At 55.1% G+C, this 22678-nt stretch overlaps 1 protein-coding gene across 1 annotated transcript in view; it reads left to right on the top strand.

Annotated features, from left to right (window-relative positions):
• Nucleotides 1-22678, top strand: part of LOC133358787 (mitochondrial dicarboxylate carrier-like) — a 57072-nt gene that overhangs the window by 1249 nt on the left and 33145 nt on the right. Inside the window, exons 2-8 of the mRNA XM_061577236.1 lie at nucleotides 14696-14815; nucleotides 16721-16832; nucleotides 18014-18062; nucleotides 18868-18909; nucleotides 21008-21051; nucleotides 21825-21895; nucleotides 22604-22671. Of these exons, the coding sequence (XP_061433220.1) occupies nucleotides 14696-14815; nucleotides 16721-16832; nucleotides 18014-18062; nucleotides 18868-18909; nucleotides 21008-21051; nucleotides 21825-21895; nucleotides 22604-22671 (506 nt within the window). The remainder of the gene's footprint in view (nucleotides 1-14695; nucleotides 14816-16720; nucleotides 16833-18013; nucleotides 18063-18867; nucleotides 18910-21007; nucleotides 21052-21824; nucleotides 21896-22603; nucleotides 22672-22678) is intronic.

Here is a 22678-nt window from a genome sequence, read left to right as displayed (position 1 = left end):
TAAAAAGAAAACATAATAAAATATAAAAAGTAAAACATAATAAAATAAGAAAAATTAAACATAATAAAATAATAAAAATAAAACGTAATAAAATAATAAAAATAAAACAATAAAATAATTCTCACGACGTTTCGGCCACAACGCAAGCAGCCGTCCTCAGGTGAAGACCAGGTCTGTCGGGGAGACAGCGTCTTTGTTTGTTGCGGTTGCACCCGATGCAAGAGCCGAATGGCTCACAGGGCTATATACCTAATACATGAACTTGAAACTTGAAACAATGCGGATGCGGCAGCTGCAGCAGCAGCAGCTTAAGATTCCGCAGCTGATACAGCCGCAGCTGCATCTCGCATCACCGTGACTCTGCAAACGCACGATGATGATGTTGAGTGATGGGGGTGACCCCCCCACCTACCCCCAACCCTCGAGTCGCGTGGGTGTGTTGTCCGACGTTCCTGTCCAGCAGCGTGCCAGGGTGTCCTGTCTGGTGGGACCGTCCTATCTCATGGTGTTGGGTGTCCTGTATGAATGAGTGGTGTGTCTCCTGTATATGTGAGTGGTGTGTCTCCTGTATGAATGAGTGCCGGGTGACCTGTATGAGTAAATGCTCGGTGTCCTGTATGAATGAGTGTTGGGTGTCCTGTATGAATGAGTGTTGGGTGTCCTGTATGAATGAGTGTTGGGTGTCCTGTATGAATGAGTGTTGGGTGTCCTGTATGGATGAGTGTTGGGTGTTCTGTATGAATGAGTGCCGGGTGTCATGTATTAGTAAGTGTTGGGTGTCCTGTATGAATGAGTGGTGTGTCTTCTGTATATGTGAGTGGTGTGTCTCCTGTATGAATGAGTGCCGGGTGACCTGTATGAGTAAATGCTCGGTGTCCTGTATGAATGAGTGTTGGGTGTCCTGTATGAATGAGTGTTGGGTGTCCTGTATGAATGAGTGTTGGGTGTCCTGTATGAATGAGTGTTGGGTGTCCTGTATGGATGAGTGTTGGGTGTTCTGTATGAATGAGTGCCGGGTGTCATGTATTAGTAAGTGTTGGGTGTCCTGTATGAATGGGTACTGGGTGTCATCTATGAATGAGTGGTGTCCCCTGTATCTTTGAGAGCTGGGTGTCCTGTATGTATGGGTACTGGGTGTCCTGTATGAGTGAGTGTTGGGTGTCCTGTATGAATGAGTGGTGGGTGTCATGTATTAGTAAGTGTTGGGTGTCCTGTATGAATGAGTGGTGGGTGTTCTGTATGAGTGAGTGATGGGTGTCCTGTATTAGTAAGTGATGGGTGTCCTGCATGAGTGAGTGTTGGGTGTCCTGTATGAATGAGTGGTGGGTGTCTTGTATGTGTGAGTGGTTTGTCTCTTGTGTCTGTGAGTGGTGTGTCTCCTGTATGGATGAGTGGTGTGTCTCCTGTATCTGTGAGTGGTGTGTCTCCTGTATCTATGAGTGGCGTGTCTCCTGTATCTGTGAGTGGTGTGTCTCCTGTATCTGTGAGTGGTGTGTCTCCTGTATCTGTGAGTGGTGTGTCTCCTGTATCTGTGAGTGGTGTGTCTCCTGTATCTATGAGTGGTGTGTCTCCTGTATCTGTGAGTGGTGTGTCTCCTGTATCTATGAGTGGTGTGTCTCCTGTATCTATGAGTGGTGTGTCTCCTGTATCTATGAGTGGTGTGTCTCCTGTATCTGTGAGTGGTGTGTCTCCTGTATCTATGAGTGGTGTGTCTCCTGTATCTATGAGTGGTGTGTCTCCTGTATCTATGAGTGGTGTGTCTCCTGTATCTATGAGTGGTGTGTCTCCTGTATCTATGAGTGGTGTGTCTCCTGTATCTATGAGTGGTGTGTCTCCTGTATCTGTGAGTGGTGTTTCTCCTGTATCTGTGAGTGGTGTGTCTCCTGTATCTATGAGTGGTGTGTCTCCTGATCTGTGAGTGGTGGTGTTCCTGTGAGTGGTGTGTCTCCTGTATCTATGAGTGGTGTGTCTCCTGTATCTATGAGTGGTGTGTCTCCTGTATCTATGAGTGGTGTGTCTCCTGTATCTATGAGTGGTGTGTCTCCTGTATCTATGAGTGGTGTGTCTCCTGTATCTATGAGTGGTGTGTCTCCTGTATCTATGAGTGGTGTGTCTCCTGTATCTATGAGTGGTGTGTCTCCTGTATCTGTGAGTGGTGTGTTTCCTGTATCTGTGAGTGGTGTGTCTCCTGTATCTATGAGTGGTGTGTCTCCTGTATGGATGAGTGGTGTGTCTCCTGTATCTGTGAGTGGTGTGTCTCCTGTATATGTGAGTGGTGTGTCTCCTGTATGGATGAGTGGTGTGTCTCCTGTATCTGTGAGTGGTGTGTCTCCTGTATCTATGAGTGGTGTGTCTCCTGTATCTATGAGTGGTGTGTCTCCTGTATCTGTGAGTGGTGTGTCTCCTGTATCTGTGAGTGGTGTGTCTCCTGTATCTGTGAGTGGTGTGTCTCCTGTATCTATGAGTGGTGTGTCTCCTGTATCTGTGAGTGGTGTGTCTCCTGTATCTGTGAGTGGTGTGTCTCCTGTATGGATGAGTGGTGTGTCTCCTGTATCTATGAGTGGCGTGTCTCCTGTATCTGTGAGTGGTGTGTCTCCTGTATCTATGAGTGGTGTGTCTCCTGTATGGATGAGTGGTGTGTCTCCTGTATCTGTGAGTGGTGTGTCTCCTGTATCTATGAGTGGCGTGTCTCCTGTATATGTGAGTGGTGTGTCTCCTGTATCTGTGAGTGGTGTGTCTCCTGTATATGTGAGTGGTGTGTCTCCTGTATCTGTGAGTGGTGTGTTTCCTGTATCTGTGAGTGGTGTGTCTTCTGTATCTATGAGTGGTGTGTCTCCTGTATATGTGAGTGGTGTGTCTCCTGTATCTGTGAGTGGTGTGTCTCCTGTATCTGTGAGTGGTGTGTCTCCTGTATCTATGAGTGGTGTGTCTCCTGTATCTGTGAGTGGTGTGTCTCCTGTATCTGTGAGTGGTGTGTCTCCTGTATCTATGAGTGGTGTGTCTCCTGTATCTGTGAGTGGTGTGTCTCCTGTATCTGTGAGTGGTGTGTCTCCTGTATCTGTGAGTGGTGTGTCTCCTGTATCTGTGAGTGGTGTGTCTCCTGTATCTGTGAGTGGTGTGTCTCCTGTACGGATGAGTGGTGTGTCTCCTGTATCTATGAGTGGTGTGTCTCCTGTATCTGTGAGTGGTGTGTCTCCTGTATGGATGAGTGGTGTGTCTCCTGTATCTGTGAGTGGTGTGTCTCCTGTATCTGTGAGTGGTGTGTCTCCTGTATGGATGAGTGGTGTGTCTCCTGTATCTATGAGTGGTGTGTCTCCTGTATCTGTGAGTGGCGTGTCTCCTGTATCTATGAGTGGTGTCTCCTGTATCTGTGAGTGGTGTGTCTCCTGTATCTATGAGTGGTGTGTCTCCTGTATCTATGAGTGGTGTGTCTCCTGTATCTATGAGTGGTGTGTCTCCTGTATGGATGAGTGGTGTGTCTCCTGTATGGATGAGTGGTGTGTCTCCTGTATCTATGATTGGTGTGTCTCCTGTATCTGTGAGTGGCGTGTCTCCTGTATCTATGAGTGGCGTGTCTCCTGTATCTATGAGTGGTGTGTCTCCTGTATCTGTGAGTGGTGTGTCTCCTGTATCTATGAGTGGTGTGTCTCCTGTATCTATGAGTGGTGTGTCTCCTGTATCTGTGAGTGGTGTGTCTCCTGTATCTATGAGTGGTGTCTCTCCTGTATCTGTGAGTGGTGTGTCTCCTGTATCTGTGAGTGGTGTGTCTCCTGTATCTGTGAGTGGTGTGTCTCCTGTATCTGTGAGTGGTGTGTCTCCTGTATCTGTGAGTGCCGTATTCAAGGCTGCCTGTGAATGTAAACACGGCCGTGTTCACGCAAACACCGCTGCCTCTGACAGCTGACCTCAGCTGACCTCCCCCGCATTGACCCGCTGCTTGTTGTTGTGTCCTTGTGTCGGAGACGGCTGCTTTGGTGGGCCGCATTGTCCAGAGTGTCCCCCTCGTGTGTGTGTGTCCAGAGTGTGTGTGTGTGTCTCGTGTGTGTGTCTCGTGTGTGTGTGTGTGTCCAGTGTGTGTGTGTGTGTCCAGAGTGTGTGTGTCCCTAATGAGAGTTCTACCTGTGTGTGTGTGCATCTGTGTGTTTCCCCTGTACGTGTGTCCTTGTGTGTGTGTGTTCCATCTGTGTGTGTCCTTGTGTGTTCCACCTGTGTGTGTGTGATCCACCTGGTTGTGTGTGTCCTTGTGTGTGTGTTCCACCTGTGTGTGTCTATGTGTGTCTGTGTGTGTGTTCTATCTGTGTGTGTGTCCTTGTGTGAGCTGCTACTGGGCAGTTGGAAGCACAACGGAGGGCAGAGAAGCGACGCTCACAACAACGAGCGGAACGCCGGGCGGCTAAAGTGCAGCAAGTTGCGTCCCTGTGTGTGTGGGGAGCGGTAGTGTAGTGGTTAGCGCGTGTAGCTACAAACCCGTTGACCCGAGTTCGATTCCCACTCACGGCACAACACCGGTGGCGATTATTTGAACCGGTCCTGAGCCTCCCCTAGGTCGACTCAGCCTCAAAGGAGTACCTGGTGCGGTATGCAAACATCGCCACTGGGGAGACAAAGGCGGTCGGGCGTGGTGCTGGCCACCCACCCCCCCTCGTGTGCCGTTCCGGCCGTCATAGGTGCTCGCTAACAGCACTTGCAAGGCTATACGGGGGATCGTTGGGGGGGGGGGTATGGTGGTGCTGGTAAAAGTTATTAATTTCCAGATGTTTTTTAAGGCTATACGGGGGATCGTTGGGGGGTATGGTGGTGCTGGATAAAAGTTATTAATTTCCAGATGTTTTTTAAGTCTATACGGGGGATCGTTGGGGGGTATGGTGCTGCTGGATAAAAGTTATTAATTTCCAGATGTTTTTTAAGGCTATACGGGGGATCGTTGGGGGAGGTATGGTGGTGCTGGTGAAAGTTATTGATTTCTAGATGTTTGTTAAGGCTATACGGGGGATCGTTGGGGGGTATGGTGGTGCTGGTAAAAGTGATTAATTTCTAGATGTTTTTTAAGGCTCTAGGGGGGGGTCGTTAGGGGGGGGGGGTATAGTGGTGCTGGTAAAAGTTATTAATTTCTAGATGTTTGTTAAGGCTATAGGCGGGGTCGTTGGGGAGTATGGTGGTGCTGGTAAAAGTTATTAATTGCCAGATGTTGATTTTGCTTGCACTTTCTTGTGCTAACCGCGTCTGTTTGCCAGTGTGGGTAGCGATAGGGGTAGTGGTTTAGCTCCGCTGCCCTACTCACCAGGCGAACCGAGTTCGATTCCCGCTCACGGCCAACATCAGTGACGACAAATTTGGCCGGGCGTGGTGCTGGCCACCCACCCCCTCGTGTGCCGTGCCGGCCTTCATAGGCGCTGCCACTCGCTAAGAGCAACTTTCTGTTGAGGCTGCCTTTCGTGCGTACACTAACAGCACTTGCCCCCTCCAGCCTGTGCATGCCGTACGGGGCGAGGGTCTTGGTGTGAATTCATACTCGTAGTTCTTTCGGTAAAGTCACGTAGGTAAAAAAATGAAATTAAAATTAATAAAAATAAAATAATAAACTCACAACGTTTCGGAGGCAACACAAGTCTCCGTCATCATGTGGGACCGTCACAGCCAGATTTGCTGCAGCAGCAAATCTGGCTTTTTATTAATTTTAATTTCATTTTTTTACCTACGTGACTTTACCGAAAGACCTAAGAATATGAATCCTTGCAGCCACGAAAGCTTCAAATCTTGGTGTGAACTCCGCGTCTCTTGGGTTGGACCGCGTGCCGCCAGGCTATCGTCACGCCACACACGCCGCGCGCCCGCTGCTACCCCCCGCCTCTGTTGCCATCATGCCACTGTAGGAAGATCGTGCCAACTCCGCCACGGGGCAAAGTCGCGTGCTCGTTGTCATGCGTTCCAGTAATTTTCGTGAGCGTTCTCTACGCGCGCGGAGGGATCCCGCGGGTTAATCTCTCTGGCCGCTGATCGTTTTCAGAATCGGTTATTGATCCCCCACCTCCGTATCTCCCTCCCCGGGAATAGATCGTGGTCAGTAGCGTGATGAGCGTGGGGGTGGGGGCTTGCCGCACCCCCCCACCCACCCATCTCTTTGGTGGCCGAAGCTATGAGTTGGGGCCCCCCCATGAGATTTGTTTTTCAACAAGAGTGGATGAAAGAGCAACGGCACTTGATTTGGAGCTTTCGTTGTAAAGTCACGTAGAAAGAAAACAAATTAAATTATAGAATACGACGTTTCGATTGCAACACACAAGCAGTCCGTCATTAGGTACGAATGCCCGTGTCTGTGTTTTGTGTCTCTCTCTCAAGTTTAGCGATCTTTGGAAGCACGTAATCAACCAGGTAGGGTGTTGACTGTGATGTTAGCCAACTCTCTGTGTTGTATTGCATTATATTTCTAAGTTTACTATGTTTGATAATTGTTTTTTTTTACCCTTTCATCTGGCAACAAAACTGACAGTTCTGACAGTCATACTTTTTACTGGCAAATGAGGTTCCAATGGTTTACTAGGTTTGTTTTTTCTCATTCATTCGTACCTGATGATGATGACGACGATTGCTTGTGTTGCAATCGACACGTCATATGCTATTATTTAATTTATTTTCTTGCTACGTGACTTTACCGAAAGAACCAAAAAGTAACAACGGCACTTATTTAAAACGCGGTTGAAATTAATTTTCGCGACCAATCCTTTCTCGTAGCACCCCGCGCTTCCTGGGATATTTACAGGGCGCTTCAAAAAAATGTGAACACAGTCTGAGAATTTGCAACGATACCACGATAAATGTGGCTGCCTCCAGGCTCTGGAGACCACCTGGAGAAGATTCCAGGCACACGTTGACAACAATTGCGAACAAGTGTCGGAAAGACAGCTGTCTTTCCGACAGACCTGTTCTTCACCTGAAGCCGGCTGCTTGCGTTGTGGCCGAAACGTCGTGAGAATTATTTGATTGTTTTATTTTTATTATTTTATTATTTCCCTTCTACGTGACTTTACCGAAAGAACCAAGAAGATGATTCCCTGCAGTCACGAAAGCTTTAAATCGAAAATTTTTTGAAGCTATTAACGTAACATTTGTTATGTTACGGTGTATTATCCGTTATTTTGCCATTGAAAACGATAGTGCCATGTAAGTGTCAACATGTGTGTGTAGCACCTTGTATTTCACTCGCGACGCATCAGTTATCTTGCAAAGGGGTAACTACGATGGAGCTGGTAGTGGGGCTGCACTTTGACGAAGAGCCCCACGTGAGATCCACGTGAGCCCCACTTGACCCCCACGTGACCCCCACGTGAACCCCACGTGAACCCCACGTGAACCCCACGTGACCTCCACGTGACCCCCACGTGACCCCCATGTGAGTCCCACGTGACCCCCACGTAACCCCCACGTGACCCCCTAGTGAGCCCCACGTGAACCCCACGTGACCTCCACGTGACCCCCACGTGACCCCACGTGAACCCCACATGAACCCCAAGTGAACCCCACGTGAGCCCCACGTGAGCCCCTAGTGACCCCCACGTGAGCCCCACGTGACCTCCACGTGACCCCCACGTGACCCCCACGTGACCTTCTAGTGAGCTCCACGTGTGCCCCAGGTGAGCCTATAGGTGAGCCTCAGGTGAGCGTGCTGACGGCAGCGTGAGTGTGCGGAATATCTCGCACTGCCGGGTATTTGTAGATCCCGGATTGCACCGGTACAGGTGAGCCCAGGTGAGGCGTCCCCAGGGCGCAGGGAGGGAGGGAGTGGGGCGGTGGGGGAAGGCCAGGTGGGGGGTCATGGGAGTTCACCTGTCAGCGTGAGCCAGAGGTCGCAATCGGGTACCCAATACACGTACCCTACCCGATACCCGGCTGGCCGGGTACGGGTACCCGTTTGCGACCCTGGTGCGGCCGGGTACGGGTAGACCGTGAGTCACTGGCGAGTCACCGTTTGTCACTCATTTCCCAACGTCTTGTCTCTGCTCACAATTCAAGTTCCTAGAATCAACCCACCCGCGCAATCGGGTACCCGTACCCTACCCGGCCGGGTACGGGTAGGGTACAGGTACCCGATTGCGACCCTGGTGCGGCCGGGTACGGGTAAGGAATCAAACCCGTTTGCGACCTCTGCTGTGAGCCTCTCCCAGCCACCCTGTGGCCCGGTCGGTGGTGGAACTCGTGAGCACGCAGCCGGGGATGCTGCAACGGGCCCGCACGTGACATTGGAGGGGGCGGGGCGTAGGGCGGTAATGGACAGGGGGGGTCCCCATTTAATTGATTGCACCAGAGCCCTTGCTAACCACGTGACCCCAAGGGTCTCTATGTGAGTCTATGGGTTCTCTGTGTGAGTCTATGTGTCTCTGTGTGAGTTTATGGGTCTCTGTGTGAGTCTATGTGTCTCTGTGTGAGTTTATGGGTCTCTGTGTGAGTCTATGGGTCTCTGTGTGAGTCTATGGGTCTCTGTGCGAGTTTATGGGTCTCTGTGTGAGTTTATGGGTCTCTGTGTGAGTTTATGGGTCTCTGTGTGAGTTTATGGGTCTCTGTGTGAGTTTATGGGTCTCTGTGTGAGTCTATGGGTCTCTGTGTGAGTCTATGGGTCTCTGTGCGAGTCTATGGGTCTCTGTGCGAGTCTATGGGTCTCTGTGTGAGTCTATGGGTCTCTGTGTGAGTCTGTGGGTATCTACGTGTGCCACGTTGGCGAGATCTTGACTACCTGGTCTGGTTTACAGGAGGTTGTGGGTTCAATACCGACCCTGACGCCCGCTGTATATTTGGAGTCTGCGTCTCTCTCGCCCTCTCTCTCCCCGTGGTCGTGTGGATTTTTCTCAGCGTCCCTCCGCATTTTCCCCTCCGCATTGAGAATCAACACGGCGCGTTCAGAGCTGTTTGACCGCGATAAATATTCACGTAATGATAAGCCCCTGCGCTGAGCAATCATTTGCGATAGTCCAAGGTCACTTCTGAAAAAATTAACCCGTAAAAACAAAGTTTTTCACTATAAATCGTTTATATGCGTGGCGGCTAGAGTCCTCTCGTCCTCTGGCTTGAGATGGCTGCCACCTATGGGTCAGATGATTGCATGGCACCATTAAGCAATTGGTAATTAAATATAATATTTTTGTCCTAAAAAGTGTAAAATTTTGGAAAAAAATTTTCACGAACATTCATTGTCACGCACAACGAGTCTGTGTGCAAAATGTCAGCTCAATTGGATCACGAGAAGTGGGTTAAAAAACGACCGAAAGATTTGCACGGTCGTAAGCAAGCAAGCAAGCAAGTGAACTTAATATAAAGGATTAAAAAATTAACCCGTAAAAACAAAGATTTTCACTCTAAATCCTTTATATGCGTGGCGGCTAGAGTCCTCTCGTCCTCTGGCTTGAGATGGCTGCCACCTATGGGTCAGATGATTGTCTGCCAGCATTAAGCAATTGGCAATACATTTTTTTCCCCTAAAAAGTGTAAAATTTTGGAAAAAAAATTTCACGAAAATTAATTGTCACGCACAACGAGTCTGTGTGGAAAATGTCAGATCGATTGGATCACGGGAAGTGGGTTAAAAAACGACCGAAAGATTTGCACCGTCGTAAGCAAGCACGCAAGCAAGCAAGCAAGCGAACTTAATATAAAGGATTTAAAAAGACCCGTACCGCAGCTCAGTGGCACCTTCCCATGGTAAAATGAATCTAGTGATGTTTCTCTATTCGGTGACACTATCCCACCCTCGCGTGACCCCACTCGACGTGCCCTCCCGTTCGACCGCGTGCCTCTGACATTCATCGCCCACGCACCACGACGCTGCTGCCGCCGCCACCGTGCCACTGTGGGAACGTGCCAGCTCGCACGGGGAAAAAGTCGCGTCTTTATCATCCGTTCAACGACTGTGCAAACTTTCTCCGCTTCGCGGAGGGATCCCACGCGTTGACCTCTGACCGCGAGGGCGCAGACGATCGATTTTAGAAATCGATCACTGACTCCCTCCCAAAGTCGGGCAGTCCCCTCTCCCGGGGTTGGATTTTGGTGGAGGCATTCAAACCGCGCGACGGCAAGCGCCGACTGCTGATTCGTCAGCCGATGCCGACCCTTGACCCCCCCAAAGGTTTGGGGATCTGTGAGTCTGGAGGGGTTTCTCTGTGGGTCTGGGGGTCTGTCTCTGGGGGTCTGGCTGAGTCTGGGGGTCTTTGTGGGTCTTGGGGTGTGTAAACCTGAGGGTTTCTCTGGATCTGGGGTCCTTTCTGTGAGTCTTGGGGTCTCTCTGTGAGTCTTGGGTTCTCGCTATGAACCTGGCAGTCTCTGTGGGGGTCTGTCTTGTGAGTCTGCGGGTCTCTGTGGGTCTGAGGGCCTCTGTGAGTCTGTGGGTCTCTGTGTGAGGCTGTGGGTCTCTATGTGAGTCTGTGGGTGTCTATGTGAGTCTGCGGGTCGCTATGTGAGTCTGTGGGTCTGTATGTGAGTCTGTGGGTCTCCACGTGAGTTTGTTGGTCTCTATGTGAATCTGTGGGTCTCTGTGTGAGTCAGTGGGTCTCTGTGTGAGTATGTGGGTCTCTATGTGAGTCAGTGGGTCTCTATGTGAGTCTGTGGGTCTCTATGTGAGTCAGTGGGTCTCTATGTGAGTCAGTGGGTCTCTATGTGAGTCTGTTGGTCTCTATGTGAGTCTGTGGGTCTCTATGTGAGTCAGTGGCTCACTCATCGAGTGTACAGGCTCCTTGCCAAGCACACTAAGCCACCGGCGTGCGGACAGCAATAAATCATTTAATAAATCTGCGTGAAGCTTTGAGTGTGACCCACAGCGCGGTGCCGGCCACCCACCCCCTCGTGTGCCGTGGCGATCGGACGATTCGCCCCAACAATCTGTTAATGCTACACGGGGGATCTTTTGGCAGGGGGGGGGGGAGTGGGGGAGCTTAGCAATGCATGTCCAGCTTCTTGGTTCTTTCGGTAAAGTCACGTAGAAGGGAAGTGATAAAATAATAAAAATACAACATGATAAAATAATTCTCACGACGTTTCGGCCACACGCAAGCAGCCGTCCTCAGGTGAAGAACAGGTCTGTGTCCAGCTGTTGATTGTGGTTGCGTTGCCTCCTGCTACACTCGGCGTGGGCCCCCCGCTCTCAGCCCGGCACGGCGTCACTGCTGCTGGGGAGCTTTTCAGATGGGGACCAGACTGGGCGCATTCCACGCCATCTGGTCAAGGGCCATTGTGAAATGAGCCTTCTGCCTGGGCGAGGCTCTGCTGTTAGCGGAGCGATGGCAGGGGCGGTGTGGTGGTAGGGGTGGTGTGAATGGTAGGGGTGGTGTGGATGGTAGGGGTGGTGCGGTGGTAGGGGTGGTGTGGATGGTAGGGGTGGTGTGGTGGTAGGGGTGGTGCGGTGGTAGGGGTGGTGCGGTGGTAGGGGTGGTGTGGGTGGTAGGGGTGGTGTGGATGGTAGCGGTGGTGTGGATGGTAGGGGTGGTGCGGTTGTAGGGGTGGTGCGGTGGTAGGGGTGGTGTGGATGGTAGGGGTGGTGTGGGTGGTAGGGGTGGTGTGGATGGTAGGGATGGTGTGATGGTAGGGGTGGTGTGGTGGTAGGGGTGGTGCGATGGTAGGGGTGGTGTGGATGGTAGGGGTGGTGTGATGGTAGGGGTGTGCGGTGGTAGGGGTGGTGTGGTGGTAGGGGTGGTTCGGTGGTAGGGGTGGTGCGGATGGTAGAGGTGGTGCGGGTGGTAGGGGTGGTGTGATGGTAGGGGTGGTGTGATGGTAGGGGTGGTGCGGATGGTAGGGGTGGTGTGATGGTAGGGGTGGTGTGGATGGTAGGGGTGGTGCGGTGGTAGGGGTGGTGCGGTGGTAGGGGTGGTGTGAGTGGTAGGGGTGGTGTGAGTGGTAGGGGTGGTGTGAGTGGTAGGGGTGGTGTGGATGGTAGGGGTGGTGCGGTGGTAGGGGTGGTGCGGTGGCAGGGGTGGTGTGGGTGGTAGGGGTGGTGTGGATGGTAGGGGTGGTGTGATGGTAGGGGTGGTGTGGGTGGTAGGGGTGGTGTGGATGGTAGGGGTGGTGTGGATGGTAGGGGTGGTTGTGGATGGTAGGGGTGGTGTGGGTGGTAGGGGTGGTGTGGATGGTAGGGGTGGTGTGGATGGTAGGGGTGGTGTGGATGGTAGGGGTGGTGCGGTGGTAGGGGTGGTGCGGTGGTAGGGGTGGTGTGGGTGGTAGGGGTGGTGTGAGTGGTAGGGGTGGTGTGAGTGGTAGGGGTGGTGTGAGTGGTAGGGGTGGTGTGAGTGGTAGGGGTGGTGTGGGTGGTAGGGGTGGTGTGGATGGTAGGGTGGTGTGATGGTAGGGGTGGTGCGGTGGTAGGGGTGGTGCGATGGTAGGGGTGGTGCGGTGGTAGGGGTGGTGCGATGGTAGGGGTGGTGTGGATGGTAGGGGTGGTGTGATGGTAGGGGTGGTGCGGTGGTAGGGGTGGTGCGGTGGTAGGGGTGGTTCGGTGGTAGGGGTGGTGCGGATGGTAGGGGTGGTGTGAGTGGTAGGGGTGGTGTGAGTGGTAGGGGTGGTGTGATGGTAGGGGTGGTGCGGATGGTAGGGGTGGTGTGATGGTAGGGATGGTGTGATGGTAGGGATGGTGTGATGGTAGGGGTGGTGTGGTGGTAGGGGTGGTGTGGTGGTAGGGGTGGTGTGGTGGTAGGGGTGGTGTGGTGGTAGGGGTGGTGCGGATGGTAGGGGTGGTGTGGTGGTAGGGGTGGTTCGGTGGTAGGGGTGGTGCGGATGGTAGGGGTGGTGTGGTGGTAGGGGTGGTGTGGTGGTAGGGGTGGTGTGGTGGTAGGGGTGGTGTGGATGGTAGGGATGGTGTGATGGTAGGGGTGGTGCGGATGGTAGGGGTGATGCGGTGGCAGGGGTGGTGTGATGGTAGGGGTGGTGTGATGGTAGGGATGGTGTGATGGTAGGGGTGGTGTGGATGGTAGGGGTGGTGTGGTGGTAGGGGTGGAGTGGATGGTAGGGGTGGAGTGGATGGTAGGGGTGGTGCGATGGTAGGGGGTGGTGTGATGGTAGGGGTGGTGTGGTGGTAGAAGCGGTGCGATGGTAGGGGTGGTGCGGTGGTAGGGGTGGTGCGATGGTAGGGGTGGTGCGATGGTAGGGGTGGTGTGATGGTAGGGGTGGTGTGATGGTAGAAGCGGTGCGATGATAGGGCCGGTGTGGTGGCAGGGGTGGTGTGGATGGCAGGGGTGGTGTGGATGGTAGGGGTGGTGTGGTGGTAGGGGTGGTATGATGGCAGGGGTGGTGTGGTGGTAGGGGTAGTGTGGTGGTAGGGGTGGTATGATGGCAGGGGTGGTGTGGTGGTAGGGGTAGTGTGGTGGTAGGGGTGGTGTGGTGGTAGGGGTAGTGTGGTGGTAGGGGTGGTGTGGATGGTAGGGGTGGTGTGGTGCTAGTGGCGCTGGCACTGAGTGTTGAGCTTCTTCACAGGGACGTGATGAGTGCTCCGTTGCCCAGGAATCCCCGCCAGACCGTCCCCCACCCCCGCGCAAACCGTCTTCAGAATGAATAAATAAGTAAGCGCACACCTTGACTTAAAGCTTTCGTGACTGCAGGAATTCATATTCTTGGTTCTTTCGGTAAAAGTGACGTAAATAGAAAACTAAACTAAAAGGGGAAAAAAACGCGACGTTTCGATCACGACACAAGCGGCCTGATGAAGGCCGCTTGTGCCGCGATTGAAACGTCGTGGTTTTTTTATTTTTTTATTTTCTATTTACGCGACTTTACCGAGCGAACCAAGAATATGAGTATTACGAATGTTTGTAACTCCACGCGGCGCGCTTTTCGTGAAATTGGAAGGGGCGCGCGGGAAACCGTCGTGCAAGCGTGTTCAAGGCGGCGCAGCCACAGTTGCCCAAGCTCTGTCGGCCTACGTTGGGGTCGTTTGTCCAACGCCGTTGAACGAGCATTTGGAGATGCGGGGAGGAAACCGGAGTGCCTGGAGAAAACCCCCCACGCGAGTTGGGGGGCGGGGTGGGGGGCGGGGTGGGGGGCGTGGGGGGCGGGGTGGGGGGGCGGGGTGGGGGGCGTGGGGGGGGCGGGTGGGGGGCGGGGTGGGGGCGGGGGTGGGAGGCTGAACAAAGGAATCTTGGCGGTAGCTCTGTGATATCCGCTTCTGTGCGCCGTTTCTCTCGTAAGACGGGGGGAGGGGGGGGTTTGAGTAGCATTTGACCCTGCGGTTGACCCTCTGGGTGAGTACCGGTTGACCCTCTGGGTGAGTAGCGGTTGACCCTGCGTTTGACCCTGTGGGTGAGTATCGATTGACCCTGCGTTTGACCCTGTGGGTGAGTATCGATTGACCCTGCGTTTGACCCTGTGGGTGAGTATCGATTGACCCTGCGTTTGACCCTCTGGGTGAGTAGCGGTTGACCCTGCGGTTGACCCTGCGTTTGACCCTCTGAGTGAGTATCGATTGACCCTGCGTTTGACCCTCTGAGTGAGTAGCGGTTGACCCTGTGGTTGACCCAGTGGTTGACCCAGCAGTTGACCCTCTGAGTGAGTATTGATTGACCCTGCGTTTGACCCTCTGAGTGAGTAGCGGTTGACCCTGCGGTTGACCCAGTGGTTGACCCAGCAGTTGACCCTCTGAGTGAGTAGCGATTGACCCTGTGGGTGAGTAGCGGTTGACCCTGTGGGTGAGTAGCAGTTGACCCTGCGGTTGACCCGGTGTTGCCCCCAGGTCCACCTGCAGACGCAGCAGGAGGTGCGGATGCGCATGAGCTCCATGGCGGTGCACGTGGTGAGGACGCAGGGCGTGCTGGCTCTCTACAACGGACTGAGTGCATCGCTGTGCCGCCAGGTACCATCAGCTCATCGCTGCCGCGACCCCAAATCCTGACCCTGAACCTTGACCCTGAATCTTGACCCTGAATTGTGACCCTGAATATTGACCCCGAATCGTGACCCCGGATCGTGACCCCGAATCGTGACTCCTTAATTGTGACCCCGAATCGTGACCCCGAATCGTGACCCCCAAATCGTGAACCCGAATCGTGACCCCGAATCCTGACCCTGAATCGTGACCCCGGATCGTGACCCTGAATCGTGACCCTGAATCGTGACCCTGAATTGTGACCCTGAATCGTGACCCTGAATTGTGACCCCGGATCGTGACCTTGAATCCTGACCTTCAAATCGTCCGATCAAACTATAGCCATCCCACGCCCCCCCCTCCCCGCCCGGCCCCCCATTTTGCCCATCATCTCTCCTCCCCCCTCTCCCCCCCTCGGCGCGGGTTCTTACCCATCCGCACGTGGCCCATCAACCCCGGCTCGCTGCGCCGGGGTGACGCCCACCCCCGCCGGTTGCGTAACCGTTGCGTAAGCGACCGCCACCGGAACACGACCGCCGATGTCGCGAGACGGTGACGGGGGGCCCCCCCCCCACCGCCCCCTTGGCTGTCGGCCAAAGGGGGTGGTGTGGGGTGGGGTGGGGTTGTGGAGGGTTGTGGCGTGCGTCCGTAATTAATGAAGTGGTTTGGTGGTGGAGTTGGGGGGTTGTGATGGGGGGAAGTTTGTGGGCACCGGGCCGAGGAGAGAGGGAGTGCCGGCGATTAGCCCCGCGGGGATTTCGTGCGAGCACGGGGACGCTCAGCCGCGTGGTGCGAGATGTTGGCTACCTCGCCTGGTGTACAGGAGGACGTGGGTTCGATCCCGACTCTGACGCCTGCTGCTGTATATTTGGAGTTTGCGTGTCTCTCTCTCTCTCATCATCATCACGGTGGCTAGGAGATGTTGGCTACCTCGCCTGGTGTACAGGAGGTCGTGGGTTCGATCCCGACCCCTGACGCCTGCTGCTGTATATTTGGAGTTTGCGTCTCTCTCTCCGTGGTCGCGTGGGTTTTTCTCCCGGTCCTCCGGTTTTTTCCCCTCCACATTTAGAATCAACGTCACGCGTCCAGTATTTGGCTGCGATAAATTTCCACGCGATGACAATGGCACTTCGATGAGTTGCCATTTGTGGCCAGGTCGCTTCTGAAAAAATTAACCCGTAAAAACAAAGTTTTTCACTATAAATTCTTTATATGCGTGGCGGCTAGAGTCCTCTCGTCCTCTGGCTTGAGATGGCTGCCACCTATGGGTCAGATGATTGCCTGCCACCATTAAGCAATTGGTAATTAAATATAAAAAAAAATTCCTAAAAAGTGTAAAATTTTGGAAGAAAATTTTCACGAAAATGCCTTGTGACGCACAACGAGTCTGTGTGCAAAATGTCAGCTCGATTGGATCACGGGAAGTGGGTTAGAAAACGACCGAAAGATTTGCACGGTCGTAAGCGCGCAAGCAAGCAAGTGAACTTAATATAAAGGATTTAAAATAGCTACATAGCTCAGTGGGCTTTTCCTTGGTAAAATCAAAAAACTAGTTTCGTTTTAGTGTGGTGTGTTCTAACCACTATACCACCACCGCTCCCCTCCCCCCATGTCCATTATTGTGGGGAGCGGGAGTGGAGCTGAGTCACCGGGTTCGTAGCACGAGTTCGATTCCCGCTCACGGCCAACATTGCGGATGATTATTTGAACCGGTCCCTGCGCTTCCCCCGAGGTCGAATTCGGCCTCAAATGAGTACCTGGTGCGGTGGGTAAAACGTAGTCAATGGGGAGACAAAGGCGGCCGGGCTTGATTTTGGCCCGCTGATCGTGGAACAGCACTCGCCCCGACAGTCGTTGAGGCTACACGGGGGACCTTTGTCTCTGTGCGCGCAGCTCACCTACTCGCTGGCCAGGTTCGCGATCTACGAGCGAGCGCGCGAGTTCGTGGGGAGGGACGGTCGGAACCCCCCCTTCCACACCAAGGTGTTCATCGGCGCCCTCGGGGGTGAGAGCGCCACTCGCCAAACTCGGCCAACCCGCTCACTCGCTTCGCTCGCGTCACTCTCTCGCTCGCTCGCCCACCCGCTCACTCGCCTGCCCACTCACTCGGCCACCAGCCCGCTCCACTCATCCGCCCGCCCACTCACTCGCCCGCCCGCTCACCCACTCGCTCGCTCACGTTCGCTCCAGCCCGCTCACTCACCCGCCCCGCTCATTCGTCCACATCTCTCACCGCGCTCACCTACCCGCCTCACCCACCCGCCTCACCTACCCGCTCACCCACCCGCTCACTCGCTCGCTCACTCACTCGCCTGCCGCTCACTCACCCACCCACTCGCTCGCTCGCTCACTTTCCGCCCCGCTCACTCGTCCACTCCCTCACCGCTCACCTACCTGCTCACCCCACCCGCCTCACCTACCCTCTCACCTACCCGGTCACCCACCCGCTCACTCGCTCACTCACTCACTCGCCTGCCCGCTCACTCACCCGTCACTCACTCGTCCGCTCCCTCACCCGCTCACCCACCCGCTCACCCACCTGCTCACTCACCCACTCGCCAAACTCACCTTCCCACTCAACTGCTGACCCACCCACTCGCTCAACTCACCCACTCGCCTCAACTCACCCAACTGCTCACTCACCCACTCACCAAACTCACCTTCCCACTCAACTGCTTACCCACCCACTCGCTCAACTCACCCACCCACTCACTCACCCACTCACCAAACTCACCTTCCCACTCAACTGCTCACCCACCCACTCGCTAAACTCATCCTCCCGATCACCCGCTCAACTCATCCGCTCGCTCACCCCAATCACCAAACTCACCCACTTCCCCCTCACCCATCCACTCACCCACCCACTCACACAGCCACACACACAGCCACACACCCACTCACTCACCCAACCACTCGCTCGCCCACTCCTTTGCTAGCTCACTCACCAAACTCACTCACCAAACTCACTCACCCTCTCGCTCACCTGCTCGCTCACTTACTCACCCACCCTCTCACTCACTCATTCACTCACTCACTCACTCACCAAACTCACTCACCCTCTCGCTCACCTGCTCGCTCACTTACTCACCCACCCTCTCACTCACTTATTCACTCACTCACTCACTCACCAAACTCACTCACCCTCTCGCTCGCCCTGCCGCTGTGGCTCGTGTGTCCGCACTGCAGGCTTCAGTGGGGGCCTCATCGGCACGCCGGCTGACTTGGTGAACGTACGGTGAGTCCACAGCCCTGGCGCGGGGTGAGCGAGGGGGCGAGTTGGCGGTTCATCGAGTGAGTGGGCGAGTCAGCAAGCGAGTGAGTGGGCGAGCGGGTGAGGGGTTGAGTGGAGGAGTGGTTTTGTGGGTGGAGGACGTGAGTGGTGTGAGCGAGTGAGTGATTGGTTATGTCGGCGGAGTGGATGAATGAGTGGGTCGGTGGGTGAGTGAGTAAGCGGGGTGAGCGGCTGAGTGAATGGGTGAATTCGTAAGTGAGAGGTTTAATGAGTGGGTGAGCTAGTAGGTTGGTGAGTGAGTGAGCGAGGGGAGTGGGTGAGCAAATAGGTTGGTGAGTGAGTGGGTGAGTGAGTAGGTTGGTGAGCGAGTGCGTGGGCGAGTAGATTGGTGAGTGAGTGAGCGAGTGAGTGAGTGGGTGATCGAGTAGGGTGGTGTGTGAGCGAATAGGTTGGTGAGCGAGTGACTGGGTGAGCGAGAAGTTTATGTGTGGGAGAGTAGGTTGCTGAGTGAGTGGGTGATGCGAGTGAGTGGGTGACAGTAGGGTGGTGGGCGCGTGATTAGGTTGGTGGGGTGTTTCACTCGGCTGTGTATGGGGGAGCGGTAGTGCAGTGGTCACCGCACTGTGCTGCAGACACGGTGGCCCCAATCGGATTCCCACTCACGGCCAATATCGGTGGGCATTTTCTTAACCATTCCCTGGGCTTCATGGGTGCTGGTCGCGAACAGGCACTTGCCCCAGCAGCTTGTGCAGGCTACATGGGGGGGACCTTTGTCTGTATCTGTGTGCGTCTGTGTGTGCATCTGCAGGATGCAGAATGACATCAAACTGCCACTTGACCAGCGACGCAAGTAAGCTCTGACCCTTGACCCCCCCCCTCCTCCACCTTTGACCTTCTGGGTAGGGGCATTATTCATTTTTCATAATTAAGCTCTTGAGGTTGCAATGGCGCGTGACCAGTCCGTGCCTATCCCGAGGTGTTCCACCAACCCCTCACTCTCACAGTGCAACGCTAAAGCACAGTGCTAGCTGCCACCACCACCACCGTGACAATCACCACGATCACTGCCAGCATTATCGCCATCACCACCATGGCTAGCACCTCATCACCATCACGATTGTAATCATCAGCAATACCAGCATGATCATCATGATCATTATCATGACCACCACCATCATACTCGCCACTCTCACCACTATCACCATTCTAGATTTGAAGCTTTCGTGACTGCAAGGATTCATATTCTTAGGTTTTTTCGGTAAAGTCCCGTAGGCTGATACAGCTGTCGTGGCTGTGTGACGGTTCCACCTGAAGATGGAAGCTTGTGTTGCCTCCGAAACGTCGTGATTTTTTATTTTATTTTACTTTTATTAATTTTAATGTTTTACCTACGTGACTTTACTGGAAAAAACCTAAGAACACTATCACCATCACCACCTGAACCGTCACCACCACCACCACCCACCACCAACCACCGCCACCATTGCCGAAAGCCCACGGCAGTTATTGCCATGGGTTTGGCCCGATACAATTTCTTGACGGTCGGTGCGAGATCACGTTTCGCGACGTGACGACCATTGCCCGCGAACCTCGCGATCGCGTGTCGCGAATGATTAGATTGTTGCTGCCCGCTGCTGCTGCTGTTGTTGTTGTTTTCCGTGCCCCTAACCGAATCTGTCCCGGCATTAATAGCGGTCCGCTCGGAGCTTCTCCTACGGGGGAGGGGGCGGGGGGGCGGGGACCTTTTCTCCAGTGCCGAGTTGCTTCGAACGATAATGAATAGGCTTTAAACCCCCCTTGAAGATGTCCGCAGGAATCAAGTTGATGCCGCCTATCGCACGGCAACCGAGTCTGCGTTCACCACACGGGCTTTTGTGCGGTGACTTACGACACGCCGAGTGGGGGGGGGGGGGGGGGTAGGGGGGGGGGGGGGGGCGATGCACACGACCCCAACGAGTTTGAGCCGCACACGCGACACTTGCGTGCCATTGGACCTCCCGATAACAACAAACAACTCGGTCCGTAAATGGGAGTGACGTCCAGAAGCACAAACGACGCCCGCTGCGTGGGCTCCCGATTTACCCGCCGCGTCCGTTCGTGTGTCAACCGACCGTCAGAGGTCGGTGACCAATCAGAGGGTGGTCCCTCCCCACCCCCCCCCGCCCCCCCCCGCCCCCCCCACCCCCCCGAGCGAGCGGAGCTTCGTGGAAACGCGGCGCGCGGCGAACCCGGCGACTTCGCCGGTGATGAGCAACCACATGGCCCCTTCTGATACCGACGCCGCTGTCGGCAGGTGGGTGACGATGATGGCGGCGGTGGTGGTGGTGATGGTGGTGGTGCGGCGATGGCGGTGGTAGTGGTATCAGTGGGTGGCGGTAATGGTGGTAGTGGTGGTGATGGCGGTGGTGGTAGTATCAGTGATCGTGGTGGTAGTGGCGGTGGTGGCGATGGCGGTTGTAGTGGTATCAGTGGGTGGCAGTGGTGGTGATGGTGGTGGTGGCGGTTGTAGTGGTATCAGGGGTGGTGGCAGTGGTGGCGGCGACGTTTGGCCTCGTGAGTCCAGTCGGCGTCGGCACGGCGTGTGGGAGCCATGTGGTTTTAATTGCCGAGGTTACGCAGCGTCCAGTACAGCCGTTCCCCCACATCTCCCCGCGCTCTCCTCTCGCCGTGTAACAGTGCGAGGTTTCACAACGCCGCTCTGTCTCTCTCTCTCGCTCTCTCTGCGCGAGAAGTGTTTTCGTTTCTGTGCCCTTTTGTCGTGGTGGGAGCTGCGGTTGACGCGCCCCTCACGGCCGCCGACAACCAGCCCTGGGCCTCCCCCCCCCCCCCCCCCCAGGTCGGCTCGGCCTCAAAACGAGTATCCAGTGGGGCGCGTAGTGCATCAGCACGGCCCCAAACCGTCGGTAACGGGCTGTGCGTGTGTTGGCCGTCTGCGTGTCTCTCTACAGCTACAAGCACGCCATCGACGGCATGTACCGGGTGGCCAAAGAAGGTGAGCCCTACGGTGCCACCGATCGGCACGCCACGCCATGCCACGCGTGAAGCACAAAGACAAAGATCCCCCCGTGTGTATAGCCTTTAACAGACTGTCGGGGCAAGTGCTGTTAGCGAGCAGCACCTATGAAGGCCGGAATGGTACACGAAGGGGGGCGGGGGTGGCCAGCACCACGCCCCCCTCCGCCTTTGTCCGCACAAGGTACTCAGTTGAGTTCGATTCCCGCTCACGGCCAACACCGGTGACGATTATCTGAACCGGTCCTTGGGCCTACCTCTATGTCGACTCGGCCTCAAATGAGTACCTGGTGCGGCGTGTAAACATCGCCACTGGGGAGACAAAGGCGGTCGAGCGTGGTGCTGGCTACTCGCCCCATTATGTGCGTGCCGGCCTTCATGGGTGCTCGCTAACAGCACTTGCCCCAATATCCTGTTAAAGCTATACTGGGGATCTTTGCCTTTGTTTTGCCCTCCCCCTGTCCCTGCGTCTTGTGACCCCGTGTCCCCGTGTCCCCCGTGTTCCCATACTTGTCTTCACGTCTGACCCCGTGTCTTCACGTCTGACCACGTGTCTCCACGTCTCTGTGTCCCCCCCCCCCCCGTGTCCTTGTGTCTCCGTATACCCCCAATGTCCCTACGCCTGACCCCGTGTCTCTGTGTTGCCCCAAGTGTCCCCTACGTGTCCCCCCCGTGTCCTTGTGTCTCCGTATACCCCCACGTCTCCAAGTCTGACCCCGTGTCTCCATGTCCCCCCACGCGTCTCCCCGGCAGAGGGCATCAGGAAGCTGTTCAACGGCGCCACGATGGCAGCGAGCCGCGGGGCGCTGGTCACGGTGGGACAGGTACGGCCACTACCGCTACCGCGATTCTGCGGCGTGCGTCTGTGCGTGCGTGCGCGTGTATCTGGACGGGGAGCGGAAGTGTAGCGGTTAGCGCCACCGCCCTACGAAGCCGGCGACCCGAGTTCGATTACCCGCTCGCGACCGATAACAACGGCGATTATTTGAACCGATCCTCGGCCCGCCCTCGGTGAACTCTGTTGCAGCATCTGTGGGGAGACACAAGCGTGGTCCAGGCGTTGTTGTTGACTCGGTCCACCTCCCTCACGTGTCGTGCCGGCCTCCATAGGTCCCTGCCCCAACAGTCTGGTCAAGGCCATTGCTGGAGGATCATCGTCTCTGTGTGTGTGTGTGTGCGCGTGGTGTGTCGTGGTGTGTGTGTGTGCGCTGTGTGTGTGTGGAGGTGTGTGTATGGCCCTGTGTGTGTGTGTGCGTGTGTGCGTCCCTGTGTGTGTGTGAGCGTGGTGTGCGCGCGTGTGTGGCGTGCGGTGTGTGTGGTGGGTGTGTGCGTGTCTGCATCCCTGTGTGTGCCTGCGTCCCTGTGTGTGTGTGCGTGTGTGTGTGCGTGTGGCGTGTGTGCGTGTGTGCGTGCGTGTGTGTGGTGCGTGTGTGTGTGTGTATGCGTGTGTATGTGTGCGTGTGTGTGCGTGTGTGGTGCGTGCGTGTGTGTCCGCGTGTGTGTGTCCTTGTGGTGTGTGTGCGCGTGCGTAGCTCTCGTGCTATGACCAGGCCAAGCAGCTGGTGTTGGCGACGGGGCTCATGGGAGACAACATCACAACGCATTCC

This window comes from Lethenteron reissneri, chromosome 63 (genome assembly GCF_015708825.2).
Source record: "Lethenteron reissneri isolate LAM-NWPU_2019-01 chromosome 63, ASM1570882v1, whole genome shotgun sequence".
In the NCBI taxonomy this organism is placed as follows: domain Eukaryota; kingdom Metazoa; phylum Chordata; class Hyperoartia; order Petromyzontiformes; family Petromyzontidae; genus Lethenteron; species Lethenteron reissneri.
This window is presented reverse-complemented; position numbering and strand designations above follow the sequence as displayed.